This window comes from Lotus japonicus, chromosome 5 (assembly GCF_012489685.1).
Source record: "Lotus japonicus ecotype B-129 chromosome 5, LjGifu_v1.2".
Taxonomy (NCBI): domain Eukaryota; kingdom Viridiplantae; phylum Streptophyta; class Magnoliopsida; order Fabales; family Fabaceae; genus Lotus; species Lotus japonicus.
The window spans coordinates 59853483-59874607 of record NC_080045.1 but is presented as its reverse complement, the minus strand read 5'-3'; the positions used below and the strand labels follow the sequence as shown (position 1 = coordinate 59874607).

General features: G+C 36.9%; 3 protein-coding genes across 6 annotated transcripts; all 3 read left to right on the top strand.

Annotated features, from left to right (window-relative positions):
- Positions 1 to 3265: 3265 nt before the first annotated feature.
- On the top strand, positions 3266 to 6185 carry LOC130721211 (G-type lectin S-receptor-like serine/threonine-protein kinase At1g34300). Its single transcript, XM_057571969.1, has one exon. It carries the CDS (start codon positions 3537 to 3539, stop codon positions 6039 to 6041), a length of 2505 nt encoding a protein of 834 aa, XP_057427952.1. The 5' UTR covers positions 3266 to 3536; the 3' UTR covers positions 6042 to 6185.
- Positions 6186 to 6890: 705 nt separating this feature from the next.
- Positions 6891 to 11629, top strand: LOC130719450 (protein-tyrosine-phosphatase PTP1). 2 transcript variants are annotated; one of them, XM_057570078.1, is made up of 9 exons: positions 6896 to 7280; positions 7380 to 7476; positions 7558 to 7640; positions 7960 to 8103; positions 8200 to 8334; positions 9123 to 9271; positions 9361 to 9502; positions 11010 to 11088; positions 11232 to 11629. In XM_057570078.1, the coding sequence occupies exons 1-8, from the start codon at positions 7089 to 7091 to the stop codon at positions 11076 to 11078; spliced, it is 1011 nt and encodes a 336-aa protein (XP_057426061.1). In that variant the 5' UTR covers positions 6896 to 7088; the 3' UTR covers positions 11079 to 11088; positions 11232 to 11629. The 2 variants fall into 2 exon arrangements, with proteins under 2 accessions (XP_057426062.1, XP_057426061.1); XM_057570079.1 differs by lacking the exons at positions 11010 to 11088; positions 11232 to 11629 and having other exon boundaries at positions 6891 to 7280; positions 9366 to 9502.
- Positions 11630 to 13648: 2019 nt separating this feature from the next.
- Positions 13649 to 21086, top strand: LOC130717855 (protein PSK SIMULATOR 1). 3 transcript variants are annotated; one of them, XM_057568233.1, is made up of 13 exons: positions 13649 to 13913; positions 14165 to 14749; positions 16089 to 16414; positions 16535 to 16627; positions 16726 to 16816; positions 17021 to 17114; positions 17424 to 17521; positions 17809 to 17878; positions 18420 to 18523; positions 18937 to 19091; positions 19585 to 19661; positions 20221 to 20265; positions 20337 to 20526. In XM_057568233.1, exons 2-13 carry the CDS (start codon positions 14420 to 14422, stop codon positions 20378 to 20380), a joined length of 1527 nt encoding a protein of 508 aa, XP_057424216.1. In that variant the 5' UTR covers positions 13649 to 13913; positions 14165 to 14419; the 3' UTR covers positions 20381 to 20526. The 3 variants fall into 3 exon arrangements, with proteins under 3 accessions (XP_057424216.1, XP_057424215.1, XP_057424214.1); XM_057568232.1 differs by having other exon boundaries at positions 13660 to 13913; positions 14183 to 14749; positions 18937 to 19053; positions 20337 to 21086; XM_057568231.1 differs by having other exon boundaries at positions 13660 to 13913; positions 18937 to 19053; positions 20337 to 21086.
- The last annotated feature ends 39 nt before the right edge of the window (positions 21087 to 21125 follow it).

Sequence of the window (21125 nt, the reverse complement as noted above, 5' to 3'; positions counted from 1 at the left end):
CAAAAATACAAAGATGTGATAAGTATTGAATAAAAAAAAGATAAGTTATCATTCATTCATTCGTATTCTCATTTTATTTCACATTCATTCTCGATTTATTTATTTTTTAGTTATATCATTCATCTCATCTATTTTTTCTTTCTTATTTTTTTCCCCTCATTTCAACTAATAAGAAAGTGTCAATCAAATATAATTCTAAGAAAGAAAAGAGAGAAAATGGAATAGAAAATAGGTGTGAAAAGGAGAAAGATAACAAATCGCATCTTTGCCAATAAAAAAGTTTAACATATTAATGATCAGTGCAATGTGAAGAGGAACTAGCAGGAAGGAACCTGTGTTTACAGTTTAGAGAGAAAATGAGTGAAAGAGGTGAAGGAGGAGGGTGGGGGTCTACGTTTCTGACAGTAGCAAGTGCAGCCGCCGCAGCGGCCACCGTAGCTCGCGGTTTATATGCTCTCCTCAAACAATACGAGCATGAGCCTGAGCCTAAGGCAGCTCATAACAAGGAGAAGGAGGTGTTAAAGGTGTGGACTAAACCGAAGATGGGTTGGATAAAACTGAACGTGGACGGTTCCCTTCAGTCAGAGTCAGCAGGTTGTGGTGGAGTTCTGAGGGACTCATCTGGAAAATGGATCAGTGGTTTCGCTAAAAAGTTGGCTCATCCCGGTGGTGGACACTGTCCTCACAAACCAGAGGAGGAGGCCCTTTGCAGAGGGTTACAGTGGGCATGGGAGAGAGGCGAGAATAGAGTGGAGGTGGAGTCGGATCGTCAGGGGCTTGTTGATTCTGTGAAAAGTGGGAGCACAACCAGTGATCTTGTGATTCGTGAGATAATGGATCTTCTCTACAATCGCGACTGGGAAGCCACGTTGAATTGGATCCCTGGAGATGCTAACCGCGTAGCTGATGAGCTAGCTGATATTGCTCGTGGCTTGCCTTCTTTCCAACTGAGAGAGTATGATACCCCCCCTGATAGCTGCCGCCATCATCTGATGGCAGATGCACAGTGAAAAAACAGAAAAACCTGTTTGCCAACTAGCTATATATGCATGTTGCTTTTGGAAGATAAATAACTATCTTATGATAGCCTTGAATATTGTTGATTTTCAGTATGTTTGTGTAAGGATGGTTCTACATTTTATTGTTCTTGTTCATCTCTGAATCACATGTATGAAAAAGTGGTCAGTTTTATATGTGTTGCTTAATGAAATGTTGCTGTTCTGTTCAATCTGTTATTTGTGGGTGATTTAACACACAAAATTTGTTGTGCTTACTTATTACTTGGCTGATTCAAGTCCATAAAATTAGAGTTGGGGTTTTTAAACGCTCATATTTTACTCACCTGCTTCAATTAGTACTGATAGTTTGATTTTTCAGTATGTTTTGTTTAAGGATGGTTCTATTTTTTATTGTTCTTGTTTATCTCTGAAACACATGTATGAAGAAGTGTTCAGTTTCATTCACACTCTTTAATTAGTCTTCCTTGCAATATGTTTCTTACCTACTAGTAGATTCAATCTCATTTGGGATTTTGAAATCTCTAAAAATGAAAGAGTAATGCATCTACTTCATTCATGAACATGTTTGAAAGTTTGTCCTTAATGATCCTTATGTTCCGACCTCCGAATTACTAAGTGAACTCTCGAACCCTCTCTCTCCCTTAACAAGGATCTTATCTTTTTCCAATTAAGTTTGAAATTTTAGTAGTATTAACCCTGTAAGGTCAGAAGGAGAATTATTGAAATTACTACTACTGTATATCACAAATTAGGTAAACTCTTGTTGAATGGTAAAGCTCAACCTAACATCTTTGCTCTTCTTTTTCTTCTCCTCGATCTTTCTCCCATCTTTGTATTAAGGATTGGAATACTCCTGATACTTTCTTTAATATATTCTTTGACTTATAAAAAAACACACTAACACAGAATTTCAATTTCCTTTGAGTTGTTATTTTGGTTTTCTAAGTCCAATATAAAATAACTTACATTAATCATTTTAATCTTTTTAATTTTAAAAAACTACTACTCCTACTAATTTGATCACATTGTTTATCTGAATGACTAAATTAATCGCACCTTCCAAGTGACCAGAAGTGTATCTTCACGAGATCAGAATTACTGCTATTTATTCAGTGTAATGAGCATAGCACTATCGAGAAGTTCTTGTATTCTACAACCTAGGAGAAAGAGACAGACCGGACGAGGGAGAGTTAAAAAGTTCACTATATATACTGATCGGTGCATGGTGTTTGAGAGAAAATGAGTGAAAGAGATAAGAAGAAAAAAGGGCTGGAAGGACTGGGAAGATAAGGGATCTTCTATCTTGTGGTGACTGGGAAGATACATTGAATTGGGTCTATGGTGATGCAAACCGTGTTGCTGACAAGCTCGCTGGCATTGCTCGTGACTGCCATTCTTTTCAACTGAGAGAGTTCGATTATCCTCCTGATAGTTGCCGCAATGCTCTCAAGGTCGATGCAGAGTGATGATAAAACAAAAAACCAGTTTGCCATTTGCACGCCAAACCAGCTATATATACACATGTTGCTTTAATTTGGAAGATCAGTAACTATCAGATAATAGCTTATTAGCTTTGAATGTTGTGATCTTATTTCTTGTTTAAGGCAGATTCGACTTTTTATTGTTCTTGTTTATTTCTTAAGCACATGTATGTAGTAAAAGTTCAGTTATATTATGTGTTGCTTCATGAAATGTTGCTGTTGTTTTCAGTCTGTTGCTTTAGGGTGTTTTACAGAGTTTGTTGAGTTTATAATCTACTTGGCCGATAGAGCTGCTATTTTTCACTAGATTTTGATTCATTCACACCTCATTTTCTCTACCATCATCTTCTTTTTCTTTCTATACGTCACTTCTATTTCTATCATATCACTCATTATATCTCACATTTCTCTCTTTTTCCTTCTAAAATCTCAAGGTGAATGTGTGTTTTGTGGGTGAACACAACTTCATTCATTTTTCACTAAGCCTAGCATCACACTCCAAGCACAAATGTGTATTTTGAGATTTCAAAATTCAAAATCATTGTTTAAAAAACCAATCATGATGTGCAGTAAAATTCATTAAATTTACTAGTACTTAGATAGTATCTAACAGTCATGTCACCTTAGTTAGTTAATCAAAACTGATGAAGAAATTAACTTGATTGACATATGCCACTATCAAGAACTACAAAAAAAACACTTTCGCCATCTTTGTAGAAGGTCCCTCAGCTCACCATACAGCAATCCTCACGGGAAATGGCTGGTCCCTCCATGGAGACATTAATTTCACAGAGCTACCTTTACAAATCTCAATAATTTCAAGTTAATGGTTGGCTATCACCTACACCACCAGTTTCCTGAAAATGACAATTCACAAGGATTCATGGAGTCATAGGAACAACACAATACCAAAAATATCGTACTGGATAATCCAAACATGTCAAAAGTTACATATTGGAAAACTGGAATATTCACAAAACCGTGTAGAATGTCTCATTGATCAAACCGTGAACCACACTCCCACTTCAAAGAAGACATGTACCAAGAAACACAAGAACCTCCTCTGTTTTTGTATTTTTTCATCTTTTCCTCTGTAATCACCACCATTACAGGAACCACCACCATCTCACCAGGCACAGCAACCCTCTATGCTTCCAACACAACCCAATCATGGTCCTCCCCCAACAAAACATTCTCCCTCCGCTTCATTCCCCTGCATCCACCACAATCTTCTTCCCCTGCTTCCTTCATAGCCGCAATTATCTACTCCGGCGGCTCACTCGCCATCTGGTCCGTCGGACACGGCGCCACCGTGGACTCCGGTGGATCCCTCCGGTTCCTTTCCGCCGGAAACCTCCGCCTCGTTAATGGGTCGGGGTCCATTGTGTGGGACTCTAGAACTTCAAACATGGGTGTCTCCTCTGCTATGCTTCATGACAATGGGAACTTGGTTCTCTCCAATGACACTGGCTCTGTGTGGTCAAGCTTTGACAACCCCATTGATACAATTGTGCCGTCTCAAAATTTCACCATTGGCATGGTTTTGCGTTCTGGGTTGTACTCCTTTTCTGTTCTTAGATATGGGAACCTCACCCTCAAATGGGATGATAGTGTGCCTTACTGGGAACAAGGTTTGGAGTTGAATTCTTCCATGAGTAGAGTGAATTTTAGTTCACCTGTTTTGGGGTTGCAGTCAGTGGGAATATTGCAGCTTTCTGATCCAAATTTGATTGCCCCAGTGCTGGTTGCTTACAGCAATGACTACAATGAAGGGAGTGATGTGTTTAGAGTTTTGAAGCTGGATGGTGATGGGAATTTGAGGATTTATAGCTCTAAGAGGGGTAGTGGGATTGTGACAGTAAACTGGGTTGCTGTTGCAGATCAATGTGAGGTTTTTGGTTACTGTGGAAATAATGCTATTTGTAGTTACAATGATTCCAACCCCATTTGTGGATGTCCATCTCAGAATTTTGTGATGGTTGATCCTAATGATAGTAGAAAAGGGTGTAAGAGGAAGGTGAGGCTTGAGGATTGTGCAGGGAAGGTGGCTATGTTGCAAGTGGACAATGCAAGATTCTTGACATATCCTCCTCAGTTTTTGATCAATCCTGAGATATTTTTCATTGGTATATCAGCTTGCTGCGGAAATTGTCTTTCATCCAGTTCTTGTTTTGCTTCTACTTCCTTGTCAGATGGAACTGGACTTTGTTACATAAAGACAGGTAATTTTCTTAGTGGTTATCAGAATCTTGCTCAACCTAGCACTTCGTATATCAAGGTTTGTGGACCATTGGTTCCAAACTCACCACCTAATTCCTTGGAGAATGCTAGAGGATGGAAGCATCAGAAGATACATTCTTGGATATTAGCTATAGTAATTTTGAGTACCTTTTTTGGTTTCCTTGCATTTGAGGTTGGTTTATGGTTGTGGTGTTGTAGAAATAGCTCAGGATTTGGAGGGTTTGCTGCTCAGTATCTTCTTCTTGAATATGCTTCTGGTGCACCAGTCCATTTCTCTTACAAGGAGCTCCACAAGTCAACAAAGGGGTTCAAGGAGAAACTTGGTGATGGGGGAGCAGGTTCTGTTTATAGAGGAGTTCTTGCAAATCAAACTGTTGTTGCAGTTAAGCAACTTGAGGAGGGCACTATTGAGCAGAGTGAGAAAGATTTCAGGATGGAAGTTTCTACCATAATTAGCACCCATCATATGAATCTAGTGAGGCTGATTGGTTTTTGCTCTGAAGGGCATCACAGGCTTTTAGTATATGAGTTCATGAAAAATGGATCTCTTGATAACTTTCTTTTTGTTGATGAACAAGTGTTGAGTTGGGCGTATCGATTCAACATTGCATTGGGTGCTGCTAGGGGCTTGACATATCTTCATGAGGAGTGTAGAAACTGCATTGTCCATTGTGATGTGAAACCTGCAAACATTCTTTTAGATGAGAATTACAATGCAAAAGTCTCAGATTTCGGCCTCGCAAAGCTCTTAAGTCCAATGGATCACAGACACCGAAACTTGACGAAAAGTGTGAGAGGAGCCAGAGGGTATTTAGCTCCTGAATGGCTTGCAAATCTTCCAGTAACTTTCAAATTTGATGTTTACAGTTATGGCATGGTTTTGTTGGAGATAGTGAGTGGTAGAAGGAACTTTGAAATCTCAGAAGAAACAAGTGGAAAAAGGTGTACCATCTGGGCTTATGAAGAGTTTGAGAAAGGTAACATCATGGGAGTAATTGATAGAAGATTGGTAAGCCAAGGAGTGAACTTGGAAGAAGCCAAAAGAGTGCTTCTGGCAAGTTTTTGGTGCATACAGGAGGAGCCATCTGAGAGGCCTACAATGGGCAAAGTTGTGCAAATGCTAGAAGGTGTGATAGATATTGATAGGCCACCAGTTCCAAAATCCATTATAGCAGGATTTTCTAATGGAATCAATGGGAGTGTCTCTGCTATATCCACTATTCCAACCTCATTAGGTCCAACTTCTTCCCCATCATCATCTTTGTTGGCTTCAGCTGGCTTCTTCTACAAGGGACCCTGAATGAACGTGACTTCAATCCTTTTTTATTTATTTATTTTAAGTTAATACACATTCACATCACAATGTTATTTTAGTTTAATATTTATTAATATGTGTAAAAAATATATCACATTAAGTTACAAATTTCAACTCAATTCACCTACCCTTAACTTTCTGTGGTTATGCATTGTATTTTTTACTTGAACGTAATTTTTTATCATGTATTCAAACATGCATTAAATCAAATTGGTAAAAAAGTATTTGTATCTTAAAAAATACATTAATAAGTCCGGTTAAAATTTAATTAGTTAATTAATTATGGTCAAACCATATAATATTCTAATCAGATTAAGGAAAAAATAACTTATTATCGATTTAACTAGTTAAATTTATGATTTTTTTTATACATAGGAAAATAGTTAAATTTATGATCAATCAAACCATAATTCTTTTAAACTAGTTTAAATTGCGTTAAACATGAATAATGGGCATATGTTGATGGTAGCATATCAACCTAAATTAAGGAAACAAGCTCTCGTGGAACTTCATCAATCTAAACAAAGTCATCAATCGAACAAGATAATTTAGCCAAACAGTTTGTCATAGAATTACCTGTTCTACGAACAAAAGGTAAATCAACAGAATCAAAAGAAGAAATTATAAGTCATAACAATCACGAGTAACAACAGATAAATAAGAGAGTCATCCGAAAGGTCTCTTCAAACCTTAAACAATAGCATACAATTTGTCTCAAATTAGGAGGTCATGAGCCCGACCGGCATGTATCCCAAAGATCTCTATCTCTTATTCCTTTCTTTATTTACTTACTTACATCTCATTCATAACAAAACCAACTATGTATAGCCTCCATGTACCGAATTCTTTACCCATTGCGTATGGCGAACCAGGTAACTATGTGACCAACATTAGCATTCACTTCAGTGCAACATCACAATAAAGCCGTCATCAGCATAGGGAAAGCAAAAGGCACTCATTCACTCACTCACTCACTCTTCTCCGCTGGGGAATCTCGTCTCCACCTGCTGTCGTCCCCGCCGGAGATCCACCATGGCCGCCGGCAACTCCTCATCTCCCTCCCCCTCCGTATTTTCTCACGAGATTTTGAATTTCTCCCCCGATTCCCCCACCCCAATCTCTCTCACTCCCGACCAGCTCAAGCACTGCACCCAAGCGCTCTCCTTGTTCAAGCAGAAGCTCCTCAATCCTCACACCATCTCCCAAGAGTTCGCTTACTTGCAGGTACCTACCTTCCCTCGATCGCTCGCTCGCACTTTCAATTCAATTCAATCATTTTGAAATTGAAACCCTCGGTTTCGTGTTGTTGTGTTGTGATTCCAGACGAACAGGTTTACACCGAGTCAGATGAAGAGGAGTTGCAACGTTGCTCTTGATCCTGTCAATTCCAGCAAGAATCGATACACTGATGTGATCCCATGTAATAAATTCACCACTTAATTCTATAATTGTATTGTGTTTTAATTTTTCTAGGAAATTGATTTCTACTTGTTTGATTCAGTTGATAAGAACAGGGTTGTTCTGAAATCAAGCACTGATTATAGGCCTGCAGCATTGGGGTATATCAATGCAAGCTTTGTCTCGGTAGAATTATCGTTTTGTGAATATTCTATTTTGAAATTGCTTTGTTGTGACTTGTGAGATTAGCCCCGTTTGGAAGAGCTTATTTGATAGCATAAGCTCTTATGCCAGTGTTTGGGAGAGCTTACGCAAACAGCTTATGGTAGGACCATAAGCTGTTTTGAGCTTATTTTCATAAGGATAGCTTATGAAAAAGAGCTTATGCTTATATATTGCTTATGACTTATGAGTTATGACTTATGACCATAAGCGCTTAATTAAGCTGTGTTTCCAAACAGGGCCTAAATTCTTAGTTTTGAGTGACTTGCCCTTTGTATTGTAGACATCTTCCCCTGGAGTTGTAGCATCCCAGTTTATAGCCACACAAGGCCCGCTGCCGCACACTTATGAGGATTTCTGGGAAATGGTTATCCAATATCACTGCCCTGCAATTGTGATGCTTACTAGGTTGGTCGACAATTACAAGGTGCTTGCCTGCTTGGCACTTGCTGACTCGCTCTACTTGATTGGTTTTACCCTCTTCGTGTTTTATTATTGATGTTTTTCACCTCTTTTTTTGTAGATGGTAAAGTGTGGAGATTACTTTCAATCTGAGGATGGACCTAGAGAATTTGGAAATATCTCTGTTAACTGTAAATGGGCGAAAACCACTGAAGCTTCGTTGGTGCTGCGCCATTTAGAGGTGAACCGTAGCGAGGTGGGATGATTTTTCAGCTTATAATAGTTGTGCTGGTTATGTTATATATGGAAAACAGAACACACAGCTTTGCAAAGTTTGCCGGTTGTGTAAATATTTGTGGCTTATGTTACTCTTCCATAGTTAAGTGATGTATCGTAAGCTTTGAGGAGGTACAAATACCATAATTATGATAAGTAAACTTTGAAAATATATCCACATAACCTTTCTTGTTTCTTTCTGTCTTCTGGTTTCCTCTAATTTGGAAGATTGTATGAATCCTCCCCTTGGCTGTTTATTCCCCCATTTCTTTCAAATAATTTTTTTTTCTAGAGAACAAAAATCCATCTGCATAAGATTTCCTCTGTTTTTTAAAATGTGATGTATACCAAGTTAGGTTGGAAGAGGGGTGTCTCGTTTTTAAAAAATAACTTTTATGTTAGGGCCATAAGATGGCGCTCTGGTGTTGGGCTGGCTAGACACAGACAGCTTGAATGATACTATTCATTTATTGTTAAAACCATACTCGATATTAGTTAATGAAAACTAATTTCCAAATTATAATTTGCTTTAGACTGATGATGCCAATTGCGTCAATGCATACCAGCCTGAAATATTTTCATCTCAGGTTATATATCTGGAATCTTGCTTTTTCAAAGAATCCTATTTTCTATCGAACATAATTTCCTTTTTTATCAAAAGTTTTATGTTTTTGTAATTTGTTTTGATTATGGACGGCCATTTAATTTTCTCTCCTCTATAAATATGTATAGCATTCTAGTTCATACCTTCAGTTGATATTGTTACAGGGTGAAGGTGCACCATTATCTGTTTTGCATATTCAGTATCCTGAATGGCCTGACCATGGAGTTCCGAAAGATACATCTGCTGTGCGTGAAATTTTGAAAAGATTATACAATTTACCACCAAACCTTGGCCCAATAGTGGTGCACTGCAGGTTCATTTCACTCCTTTGTTTATTCATTTTATGGCGATCATAACAGTAGATCACATGCATATTTGTCTGAAATAAACTCTCTCACTCAGTGCAGGTATTGGTAGAACTGGAACATACTGCACCATTCACAACGCTATTCAGAGAATACTAGCTGGGGATATGTCTGCTGTAGATATTGCAAACACAGTAGCTATGTTCAGGTCCCAGCGTATCGGAATGGTACAGACTCAGGTAGTTGGATTTTCTAATTTATATTTAATTATGATTATGGAACATTTGAACTGGTTAAGCATGCCACAAATTAATTGCATCTGAATTCTGACATTAATTCCATTTCTAAATTAAATAAAAATGCGAGGGGCTTTGAAATCTAAGGACAGCGGTGATAAGGTAACCTATGTTGTTTGATGGCAAAGAAGGGAGATGCTGAAGGAACTAGCTAGATGATTAGGCAAGGATGTAGTTACAAATTTGATGTTTGAAAGAACTCTAATCTCCACCTGTGGAAAATCTATTAATTCCTTTCTCTCTGTTGACATGAGAAGAATTATTTATTACTTGGAAAGGGAGCTCCCACTACTAGTCTCTGTTTCTGAAATAAATAAAAAGCCAAGAAATTTTTTAAGCCTAAGAATGGAGGTGCTAGGCTACCCTAGATAGGTTCACTGATAATGAAGGCAGGCTGGTGCTAGGAACAAAGGTAGAGTTAGGCAAGGATGTATCCACAAATTACTATCAGGATGTAGAGGAACCCTGTTCTCCTCCAGATATATTAATCCCTTTCTTTTTGTTTTCATAAGAAGAGTTGTTTATTTCTAGGTAAGGAGGTTCCTTTTACTAGTTTTTGTGTAGAGCTAACCAGTTAAGGCAATGGAGAAGATCTAAGGAGGCTCTCCCAAAGTACTCTAAGAAATCAAATTGGATACATCTTGTTACCCCACCCCCCCCCCCCCCCCCCCCCTTCTTTACAAACAAAGAAGAAATGTGAAGATACTAGACCAGGTTATAAGCTTGAATAAAAAGTGAAGATATCACATAAGGAAGATAATTTAAACACAATAGTAAACATTCAACAACTTGTGTCCTGTCTGACTACATTTACATTCATTCATCGGGTACAAGATAAGTTATGACCCAGTTATTATGCATTTTCCTCCAACAAATGTCTTTGGTCTACTATTATCAAGATTGCTTTTGAACCCAATCTCCAACACTGATGAGATTCTCATAACATGACTGCATATAGTAGTTCTAAGTCGAATATTATTTTGTAAGTTTGGTTTGAATCTTTGAGATTGGGGATCTAGGAAATTTCTTTCTTAGTAAATTGCACGACCTCCTGTCTTGTTTCAAAAATTATATGACCAGTTTGGAATTTTCATCAGATATATACCTATGAAAGTCTTCTATAGACACATCATATACATATGAAAAATCAAAGACAAGGGAATTTAGTGGAAATTTCTAAAGCAAGAGGAGAGGTCTGGGTAATTGAGGAAGGTCACATTCTGCTTTGTTGCCAGCAGGCTGGCCTTTTGGTTGAGGAGGCTTTAGTTTCCCAGTCACTTGGAATCGATCCCAGTCAGGCACCTATTTTACAGTTCTGGTCCTTCCCAATGTCGTTTCTCTCGGCCCCAATAACTTGAACCACTTACCTTATTGTTGTTGTTATTATTGTTATTGTGATCTTGCCTTTTCCTTTTTGAACTTTTTGGTGACACTTGCTGCAATCTATCAGGAACAGTATATTTTCTGCTATGAAGCTATCATGGATGAACTGGAAGACCTTGTATCTCAACAGCACTGAGAGTAGAAGGGTACATCCTTTACTTTTGCAGTTTCACAAATATTACTATACTGCTCAGATCCTGAAATCCTTCTATATAGGATTGGATTTGTATTTCGGTTTTCTGTTTTCTGAAATTCTATTATAACCTTGTTGAAATTATTATTTTGCTAGCTTGATAATTGCTGTCCAGTGCTGGACCAAAGGATGCTAAGCTTCTGGCCTCATATTGAAGCCAACTTTCAATTCTTCCGTTTTCAATTTAGGTCCTGCAATGCTTATGTCTCCCGGCAGCTGAGTCTGACAGAACTCATGTTATTCTCAAGCTTTCATGTAAAATTGCAGGCAGGGGAAAGCTAAAAATATCAGCATCATTTTCATTTATATTTTACTAGAATTATGTTGGACGTAATGACTACAATAATGTAAAGTCCATTGTCCTACCTTAGGCTTTATAGTGCATAAAAGCCATTAACGACCTCTAATGAATTTGAATATTCCACTCCCACCTGTTGTTGATGTTGAAGATGTAATGTTGGGGATGAGATGGCCATCTCATTTCCGTTCCTCAATCTGTTTTTTTCTTTTTGCATTTAGATTTGACACGTTGACTAAAATGTGGATTGACGTTGAGTTCAACGAAATTTCAAATATGCATTTAAAATAAAATTCTCTCAAATGAAAAATCTGAAATTCTCCCCTTCTCTCAAGGTTCTTACTTTTTACCAATTACAAATGTGTTTTTTCTCAAAGGAAGGTTTTATCCTATTTTCTTTGTCCAAAATGATTGAAGTAAATGATGTTTTTGGTGCTTTTCTAACAAACCCCTTGACATCCAAACAATGTGGTACTGTCTTAAGTGAGATGTGTGGTTGCTATGGGCATGAGGGTGAGGGCTGTCTGATTTTCCATGTTTCACACTTTCACCGATTTGTGCATATATAAGAACTAGCTAGATTTCCTCTAGGCAAGTTTAGAAATTCACAAGTGAGATAGTCAGAGTCATAGTTTGCAGTTGCTACAATTTGACCAACTGCAACTTTTTAGGCTGGCACTCTGGTCCTACATATCTTTGCGATGATTGAAGAGTCACCAAACCATTCTTTGGCATGTAGACTAGGTGCCAACTTCAGAAACTTTCCAGTTGAGTGTAGAGTTTTAGCATAAGTGTAGAGAGTACAGATGCTATATGCAATAAGCCCATCTTAGCAAAGAAAATCTGAAACATGGGATCAATAACTACATGACAAGAGCAACTTCACATGGGGGAAAGATTGGAGAGATTCCACTCTCCATGTTCAAGGCAAATAATTGAGAAATACTGAAATAGTTTTCTCCCTCTCTTTTTGGTTTTATTTTCCCATCCATCAATGAGAAATTTCCTTGAAGTTTCACCAAGTTTCTCTGAAAGAGTATCATATCTAGATTTTTAGTACGTTGAAATTCTTGTTGAAGTGCTGCAAGAGAAAATGTAACGTGCTTCACATAACTTTAAGCTTAATAAATTGAGATTGTACCGATTCTGAGTTGCATTGTACCTCATATTTGTCATTGATATGTCAAAATTTGTATGTTTTGGATGTACGTTGAGAATGGAGAAAATCTTGTTTTCATTCCCCAAAGTTACTTCCCCTGAGGAGTGTGGCTTGATTCAATTTGATTTTGCATAGTTAAAAAAAGGGAAAAAATACTTTGATCAATATGAATCATTCTTATAATGGTCCCAAGACAAACATACTTCCTAAATCCTAACTGAATAATGTATTGAACTGTGGAGAACAATGTAAAATTTGCCATGAATTTAATAACTATATGTGTAAGAGAATTTTACACACAGATTCAACACTTTGTTACATCATAGATAAATTTAAATAAAGCACTAATAAGAATTATGATTAGATGTTTGTGATGGAATTAAAATTAAGGGGTGAAAGACATTTAAAATCAATAGTATGGGATTTTATTTTTAAAGTCGAGGTAAAATGGGTTGAATGTCAATCTGCACTAACCAATTTTTTCAACCCATCTTAGGCTGGGAGGGTGACCTATTGACAATAGTGGGTTTATATATCAAACCTACTTTACGTGAGAGCTGATTGACTTGATAGTTTGACTTTAACTCACTAGAAGATTTAAAAAATTAATAATGCACGTTGCCCTGTTAAAATTTGTCCAAAATCAATTTAAAAAAAAAACAAAAAGATGATGGGGTGGGTTGATCCGGCTCACCCTCCATTAGCTCTACGGTTTGATGACTTGAATCACCTAACCCCTCCCGTCTCGTTTGATATGTATATTAAGTGAGTTGTTATGTCTGATTAAATGCGCATTATCATCCCTAATTGAGCTTAAATTACACTCTTAACTAATGTGGTTAGTATGTTTACTCAAAGATTTTAACATAGCATATGATTATGAAATTGGACAATCTTATCATTTCAAGAACACAATATTAAAAAAGAAAAACTTTGACCTTATCCTAGTATCCTAGTACTACAAAATTGTTTTCATAACAAAGGTGATTCTTGTCATTTCAAAGGATGGTAGTGTGAAAGAAGATAAAGCCATAACTTGATTACTAGCATTCTAGTGTGGGCAAAACGTTTTCACCACGACCGCGACGGTCAAAACTTGGAGTTGGAGTATTGGGTTAGTGTTGTTCAAGTCTCTGTTTTGACCAAAACAACAACAACAACAACAAGAGAGAGAACACAAGAGAAGAGAAGAGAAGAGAAGAGAAGAAGATTCTGCTTCTGACAACACTCACTCTTTGCTTCTCTTAGCTGCAATTCTTCACCGATCCACTGAAGCCATTCTCTTCCAAACGCATTCAACTTCTCAAGATCTCTGCTACTGGTACCTCTCTACCTCCATCAACTATGTCTTTTGATCCACAACCCTATTATGCTAACTTCGATTCATAAAGAGTTTGATATAAAAAATAAATCTTTTTGTCAAATTTGTTATTGGGTATCTCTTATTTCCCCCTGAATGTGCTGGTGCTGTTTCCTCATTTTGTTTTTTGTTTGTGACATTCTGGGAGTTGTAAATTTTTTATTTTTTATTTTAGAGAATTGGTGGATTTAATTAATTAATTTTTAATTCAGATTTGGTGACCTGAGCAGAGTTGATGGACTGGAGCTGTAAAGGTGATCAGAATTGGTATAATCAAAATTTGTGCATTGACCATAACATTCCTGTGAATTGAAGGCTAGGTCTTGAGTTGCTGTTTCTTTGTTATATGAACACCTCAGCAGAATGAAGTGAGGTTTACTTCAAGTTGCATGGTGTATTGTATGGACATTGTGTACATAGAGTGAAAATTGAAAACTATAGACTTACTACAAGCAATTGAATATAGTATGGGTGGTATTTGCTCGAGGTCGTGGAAAGCCACTGTGGATGGTGTAGCTGTAGATAATGCACTTGATGGAAGCTCGAGGAATGCTAATGGCCATGCTAATAATGAGCCTGGAACGACTTATCAGACTGGACATATAAATAGCAACTCGAATCTGCGTCCTATTGACGATGAATCGGATAAGCATCAACGAGAATCGTTTTCATTCTCTGCATTGGATAAGGTTTCATATGGGACTAGTGGTGATGATATCAATGATGGCATTCCTAGCTTGTCCAGGGCGTTATCACATAAATCTAGATCAACTAGGTCAAGGCAAGCTGCTGTCAAGGTAAGTTGCCATTCTCATGTTTGATCTTTCTATTTCTTTTGTGTTTGGATTAGCTTGTTCTGGCTTAAAATCTGTTTTTTGTGTAAATATTAATCAAAACCAATTATTTTTTGTTAATGGAAAGAGTATTTTTATTAGATAGAAAGAATCATAGAAAAGAGGTAAAGTACAACCTGGGGGAGGATAAGATATCACTCAAATAAAGAAAAACATATTAAAGGTAAAATCTACAATTCAAGAAAACTGTCTGCATATCAGAAAAGGAAACTCTCCTGGAAAAGCCATGAGTAGAACACCTAAGTGAAACCATAAACAAAATTTCAAAGCAAATTCAGTCCGTTTTGTTAAGTTCAAGTCTTTGAAAGCATATTAGGTGGAAGCCTGGGAATTGCTTTTACATCTTTAACACACAATTTTAACTTTATTTAGAACATAAAATAATGGGGTCATCAAGGACCAAACTCCTGATTAGTGGCTGTGTGGTCATAGAGGCTCCAATACAATATCTAGAACAAACTCTCCCAAAAGCTTACGTCTTTAGTTGCAGGCTCTTAAATTTATCTTATATCTCGCAATCGCAACAGACTTCAACTAAACACACTAGAGAACTGAAAAATCTGCACACTGTGACAACATGTTGATTTTGAACGCTCTTTATTCTGCCAAAACTTTCCAACTGAACCAAGAGAAAATGCTCCATAGTGAAGGGGCTAGACACCTAAAAAAATATTCCTATGACTAAATGGGCTTCTCTTAACAAATATGACAACGATGAGCTGTGTAGGTCCTAAGATTCGACAATGTGTTGCTTGTATTATTCTCATCAAGTGCTAACTGCCCCAACCCCCTAGACATGACTTGATAACCCTGGTGTGAAAGCACACTAAGCAATAGGTCCCTTGATGTGGTTTGATCAGGGCTTGACCAACAAGATCTTGAAAGAATCGGGCCAGGGCAGAACTTCAGGGTCATAAGGTAGTTAAATAGAACCTGATTATAATGATTGGTTATGGAAGCTCTCTAGATAGTTTGTGGTCTCTGTTTACCATGTAGAGACAACCATTTAGTAGAAAAAAAGGTAGAGTTTGTGCCAAAAGATCTTTATGGGTCAGAAAAGTATTTGTGTACGTTGTGTTTTTAATTATATTTATTAAATTCCCTTTACTCTAATGAGCTAATGCCTCACATGGTTCCAAACATTTGTCTAAGATCAACCTCTGCTTGATGTCATGGGTTAGATGATTAGATCTCTCCCCTTCCCTGTTTTCTGGTCTGTAAGTCCTCCTATGTAACAAGAAAAAAGATTGCCTTTTTAGTCTTATCTTTTGGTGTACTACAGGTATCAGAAGTGAGTTCACTTTTGGGCAGAGCTGGTACAGCTGGACTTGGCAAGGCAGTAGAAGTTTTGGACACATTAGGAAGTAGTATGACAAATTTGAATCTCAGTAGTGGCTTTACATCAGGCGTGGCAACAAAAGGAAATAAAATTTCAATTTTGGCCTTCGAAGTTGCAAACACAATTGTTAAGGGTGCCAATCTGATGCAATCTCTTTCACAAGAGAACATTAAACATTTAAAAGAGGTGGTTCTACCATCTGAAGGAGTGCAAAATTTGATATCCAGAGATATGAATGAACTCCTACGTATTGCTGCAGCAGACAAGAGGTAGATTAATCATGAATGTTTTCAGGATCAACTTAGTAGCTTTCTACCTTTTGATTTGGAGCTTAATTTCTTCAGCTACTGTCTGTACTTAAACTTCACTATCTTGTACTGTTTTGACAGAGAAGAATTGAAAATATTTTCTGGTGAAGTTGTACGATTTGGAAATCGTTGTAAAGATCCTCAGTGGCACAACCTGGATCGCTATTTTGAGAAGTAATCTTAGTTGAATTTATTAAGCTTACCTTGTATTTTTTCTTGTAACATCTAACATTGTGTTAAGTATGATTTGCTTTGTCGTTGTTAATTTTTAGATTAGGCTCAGAGCTGACACCACAAAAGCAATTGAAAGAGGAAGCAGAGGTTGTGATGCAACAACTAATGACCTATGTTCAATATACAGCGGTAAGATGCCTGTTATAAGGAACACTGCACGTGCCTTTCTTCTTGCTGAGATTTATATGCTGAACTTATAATTATCTAGATCTGAATTATCTTCTTGATTGACGTGTGTATTTGAGTAACTACACTACAGAAAGTGGATCCTTATTTCTATAACTACACTATCTTCTTGTACTAAATTAGTTTAACATTTCTCTTGGCATGCAGGAATTATATCATGAATTGCATGCCTTAGACAGGTTTGATCAAGATTATCGGCGCAAGCTTCAAGAAGAGGACAATTCAAATGCCACACAAAGAGGTAAATGTTGACTTGGATTTACTTATACACAAGTGTATTAAATCCTGTGTTCTTGTATTGTGTATATGAAGATAGTAATTCTGTTTACAATCAGTATTTATTTATGGTTGTTTTACACCAAAAATATGCATTGATTAGTGAAGTTTGCAGTTATTGCAAACTCTGTCTTTATATAATGACAAAGAAAAGGTGATTCGAGGAAAGACTCAAGCAACAAGTTAATCCTTTAGAGGACAAATAAAGAAAAAGAATGTTATTCTGAATAACCATGCTAGTCTTTCTTACCACAATAACTGTTCTTATTTTTAGGAGACAGCCTTGCAATTTTAAGATCAGAACTGAAGAGTCAAAAGAAGCATGTAAGAAATTTGAAGAAAAAATCACTGTGGTCCAAAATTTTGGAAGAGGTAAGAAGTCAGTACTATTCATATTGATTTTGCAAGTATTCATTGGTGAGTGTTTATCACAATAGAAGTTTGAGTTTTGAAATAGGAATTTATGATTAGATTTGATATGGCATCTGAAAAATGTATGTTATTCCTGTTTTCATTGAATTATGTTCTGTTCTAATTTTGTTGTTTCAGTTGACCTGTATTTTTTCCCTTGGATAACATTTCTCTTCAATACTTTCGGCCTCTTTTTCTTAAGCACTTCTCTTATATATAAATATAAAATATGATTGTTTTATTTGTAGGTGATGGAAAAGTTCGTAGACGTTGTCAATTTTCTGTATTTGGAGATACATGAAGCATTTGGTAGTGCTGGTATGCTTTAAAGAATTGCAAGGATTATTGTTTATGATTAGCTGCAGGCCTGTATGTTTTATTTTTTTATTCCTTGAGTGTTTGGATAATGAGGGGCGGGGGGTGGGTATAGTTATCTCCCTGCATGTAATATAATGTCAAGCATGTTGGAATCTGTTTATAGAAAGAGTGTACGGTGTATTGATGAAAGGAACTCTTTTCTGTAATGTGACATAAAATTCTTCATATGGTATTCAGCAACATGGCTCATTCATTGGCATAGTTATAGTTGCAAAGTTCTCGTCCTTTTAATTCTTATCTGAAGAAGTGCATAAATTTGATGAAATTAGAATTCCATCTTATTTTTTAAATTATCCTTTACTTGTTTTTTCCAAGTAAGTTTTCTGATCTAAACCTTGTGCTGACCTTTTCATAATTTAGTCCCATTTGATTTAAGTTTACTTCTTTTTTCTTACAACATGTAGACCATCCTTTACAGTTGTTGAGATGCCAGATTAAACAGAAATCTCTTTTATACTTGTTTTCTTGTTCAACCTTGCAGACCCTGATAAGCAAGTGAAAGATTCTCAAGGAAACCATAAGAAGTTGGGATCTGCTGGTCTTGCTTTGCATTATGCAAACATTATCACTCAAATTGATACTCTGGTCAGTTAAAGATTTTACTTTAATTACATAATCTATTATAATTGTTGCTGTCTTGGAAGTTCAAAACATCCATTTTGTATCTGTTAAATAATGTCGTCTTGCATTAGCGTCTCTTATTCCTTCTCTGCCCAATTTTTGTGAAAAAGTTGGGTAGCAGAAGCATCTACCCAAACAAGCTTCATAGTGTGTTGCTAGAAAGCCCTTTCTCACCTCAAACCCAGCTTCATTAGTTCATAATAATGCTTATGTTGGGGAGGCGGTCATATTGTTGGTTCTAGTTTTTCTGCATAGAATAATGCTTTTAACGACTGTTAGAGCTACAAATGTTTACAAACTGCACTGTTGTTGCATATGAAAAACAATAGCAAAATGGTTGTGAACGTAGCCGTGTGTTGACATTTTAACTTAATCAGGTGTCTCGATCAAGTTCTGTGCCTCCTAATACGAGGGATACTTTATATCAAGGGCTGCCACCTAATGTAAAATCAGCATTGCGTACGAGGTTACAGTCATTTCAGGTCAAAGAAGAGGTGCATATCCCATTTCCATCATACATTTTATTAGCTGGGTATGCATGCTGTAAATTTTAGTGTAGTTATTAATTAACCTTTGTCCCTCTCATTTAGAAAGAATAGCTATCAGGAGTATTTGACTCAAGTTTTTAAACAATCAGGAGTATTTAGTTTTCTTTATGACATTCTCTTATATCTTCTGCATAATAATCTGGCAGAATTTTGATTATACCCATTTTTTCTTTTTTGAAGTTTAATTTTTGTTCACATGTTCATGCTATGAGTGCTTCAAAACAAATGTGCTTTTTTTTTTTGAAAAGCAAAACAAATGTGCTTGTCTGCATATCAATTAGAACCAATATGTCACAGCATTTTTTTATTTCAAATTCATTAAATGCTTGTTAATGACTTGCCTGATTCCATCTTCTAATGATTTTGTTGAACTTCCTTGCTGTCAAAGCAGTTTTACTGAGCTTTTGCTGCATTGCCTATATTGATAGTAACAAAAAAATTAAATCCAAATCCTAAATGAAGGACATATTCTTGCAGCTTACTGTCCAACAGATCAAAGCTGAAATGGAGAAAACATTGCAGTGGCTTGTTCCTATTGCCACCAACACAACGAAGTATGTATGCTAGCCCTCACTCAGAAATTCCTAAATATCCTAGTATTGTGTTATGGTATGCAGCACATTCATGTGTTTGCTTATCGTTATTGTTAAAAGTATAATGTATCACCCAGTAGCTTAACTTTTGGGGATAGTTGGTTCATGATATGCTATCAGAGCCACTATGACAAATGCTCTAGAGTTCAATCCTTATTCCCCTCATTATTCTAATAAAAAAAAATTCAGCACAAGATAAGTGAGTCTGTGTATTGTCCACGCTTCAAGCCCAGTGAGCTCTTGCGTGAAGAGGTGTGTTAGAAACATAATATAAACCATTCATGTCTTCCCTCAATAGCTAAAGCTTTTAGCATAGGTGGTTCATATCAATTATAGTCAACAATCAGCAATACTCATCATTGTATTCATATAGAAAAATTCAGGTTTATCTGTATGGGCCATTTAACATTTATGAGTATTATTGGCTTTCATGTGTTCTCTCCTATTATTAAATCACCTTTAACCTCTCTATGTTCTGTTCTCTTATTTATTTCTCTTTTTGTCAATTGTATTAATTCAGAGCTCATCATGGCTTTGGATGGGTTGGAGAATGGGCAAATACAGGGTAAGGTCAAATTTTTATCTTTATTTCCTCCATGTTTTTTTTTATTCCCTAACTCAAGCTTGTATGTATAGGTCTGACGTCAACCGTAAACCCGCTGGCCAAACCGACTTGTTGAGAATTGAAACGCTCCACCACGCTGACAATGAAAAAACTGAAGCTTACATACTTGAACTTGTTGTCTGGCTCCATCACCTAGTCAGCCAAGTGAGAGTTGGTAATGGAGGAATAAGGTCACCAGCCAAATCGCCAATCCGTTCTCCCACTCAGAAGACAGGGCAGTTATTCACACACAAAGGTTGCTCTACTTCTCCCATGTTAACATTTGAAGATCAGCAAATGCTTCGCGATGTCAGCAAGAGGAAACTAACACCAGGCATCAGTAAGAGCCAGGAATTCAGCACTGCCAAGACTAGGTTGAGCAAACACCATAGGCTTAGCAAGAGTAGTAGTCATTCCCCAATCAGTGAAAGCAAAAATGACATGTTCTCTACAAGGAGGGTGCTGCCTTCTGTTCCTGTCATTGACTTTGATATTGACCGAATGAAGGCCTTGGATGTCATTGATAGGGTGGATACCATTGGAAGTTCTTGATCTTGAAGACAATTGGGGAATGCTATGATTCAATGAATCTGTTTCCCTTCTTCAAGTTGTGTGATCCCCTTTGTTCCTTGTGAGCTGTTAGAAGTGTTATGATGTAAGCCATAGTCTTTTTGAGATTGTTGTAGATGATTATGGGATAGGGATAAGGGGTCACAATTTTCTTAGATATGCATATGTACAGATTTACATGGTCATATAATGTTTTTTTACCTTCCCTTTTATCTATAAATGTGCTACAAGAAAAATGCTAGAAAAGAGTG

What these genes read in the sequence shown, in the direction of transcription:
- LOC130719450 (XM_057570078.1), top strand. Translation starts at nt 7,089, where the DNA reads ATGGCCGCCGGCAACTCCTCATCTCCCTCCCCCTCCGTATTTTCTCAC. An exon ending in TCAATGCAAGCTTTGTCTCG is followed by an intron (nt 7,641 to 7,959) that starts GTAGAATTATCG and finishes TTTGTATTGTAG; the next exon opens with ACATCTTCCCCTGGAGTTGT. An exon ending in CCAATAGTGGTGCACTGCAG is followed by an intron (nt 9,272 to 9,360) that starts GTTCATTTCACT and finishes TCTCTCACTCAG; the next exon opens with TGCAGGTATTGGTAGAACTG.
- LOC130721211 (XM_057571969.1), top strand. Translation starts at nt 3,537, where the DNA reads ATGTACCAAGAAACACAAGAACCTCCTCTGTTTTTGTATTTTTTCATC.
- LOC130717855 (XM_057568232.1), top strand. Translation starts at nt 14,420, where the DNA reads ATGGGTGGTATTTGCTCGAGGTCGTGGAAAGCCACTGTGGATGGTGTA. An exon ending in CAAGGCAAGCTGCTGTCAAG is followed by an intron (nt 14,750 to 16,088) that starts GTAAGTTGCCAT and finishes GGTGTACTACAG; the next exon opens with GTATCAGAAGTGAGTTCACT. An exon ending in ATTGCCACCAACACAACGAA is followed by an intron (nt 19,662 to 20,220) that starts GTATGTATGCTA and finishes GTATTAATTCAG; the next exon opens with AGCTCATCATGGCTTTGGAT.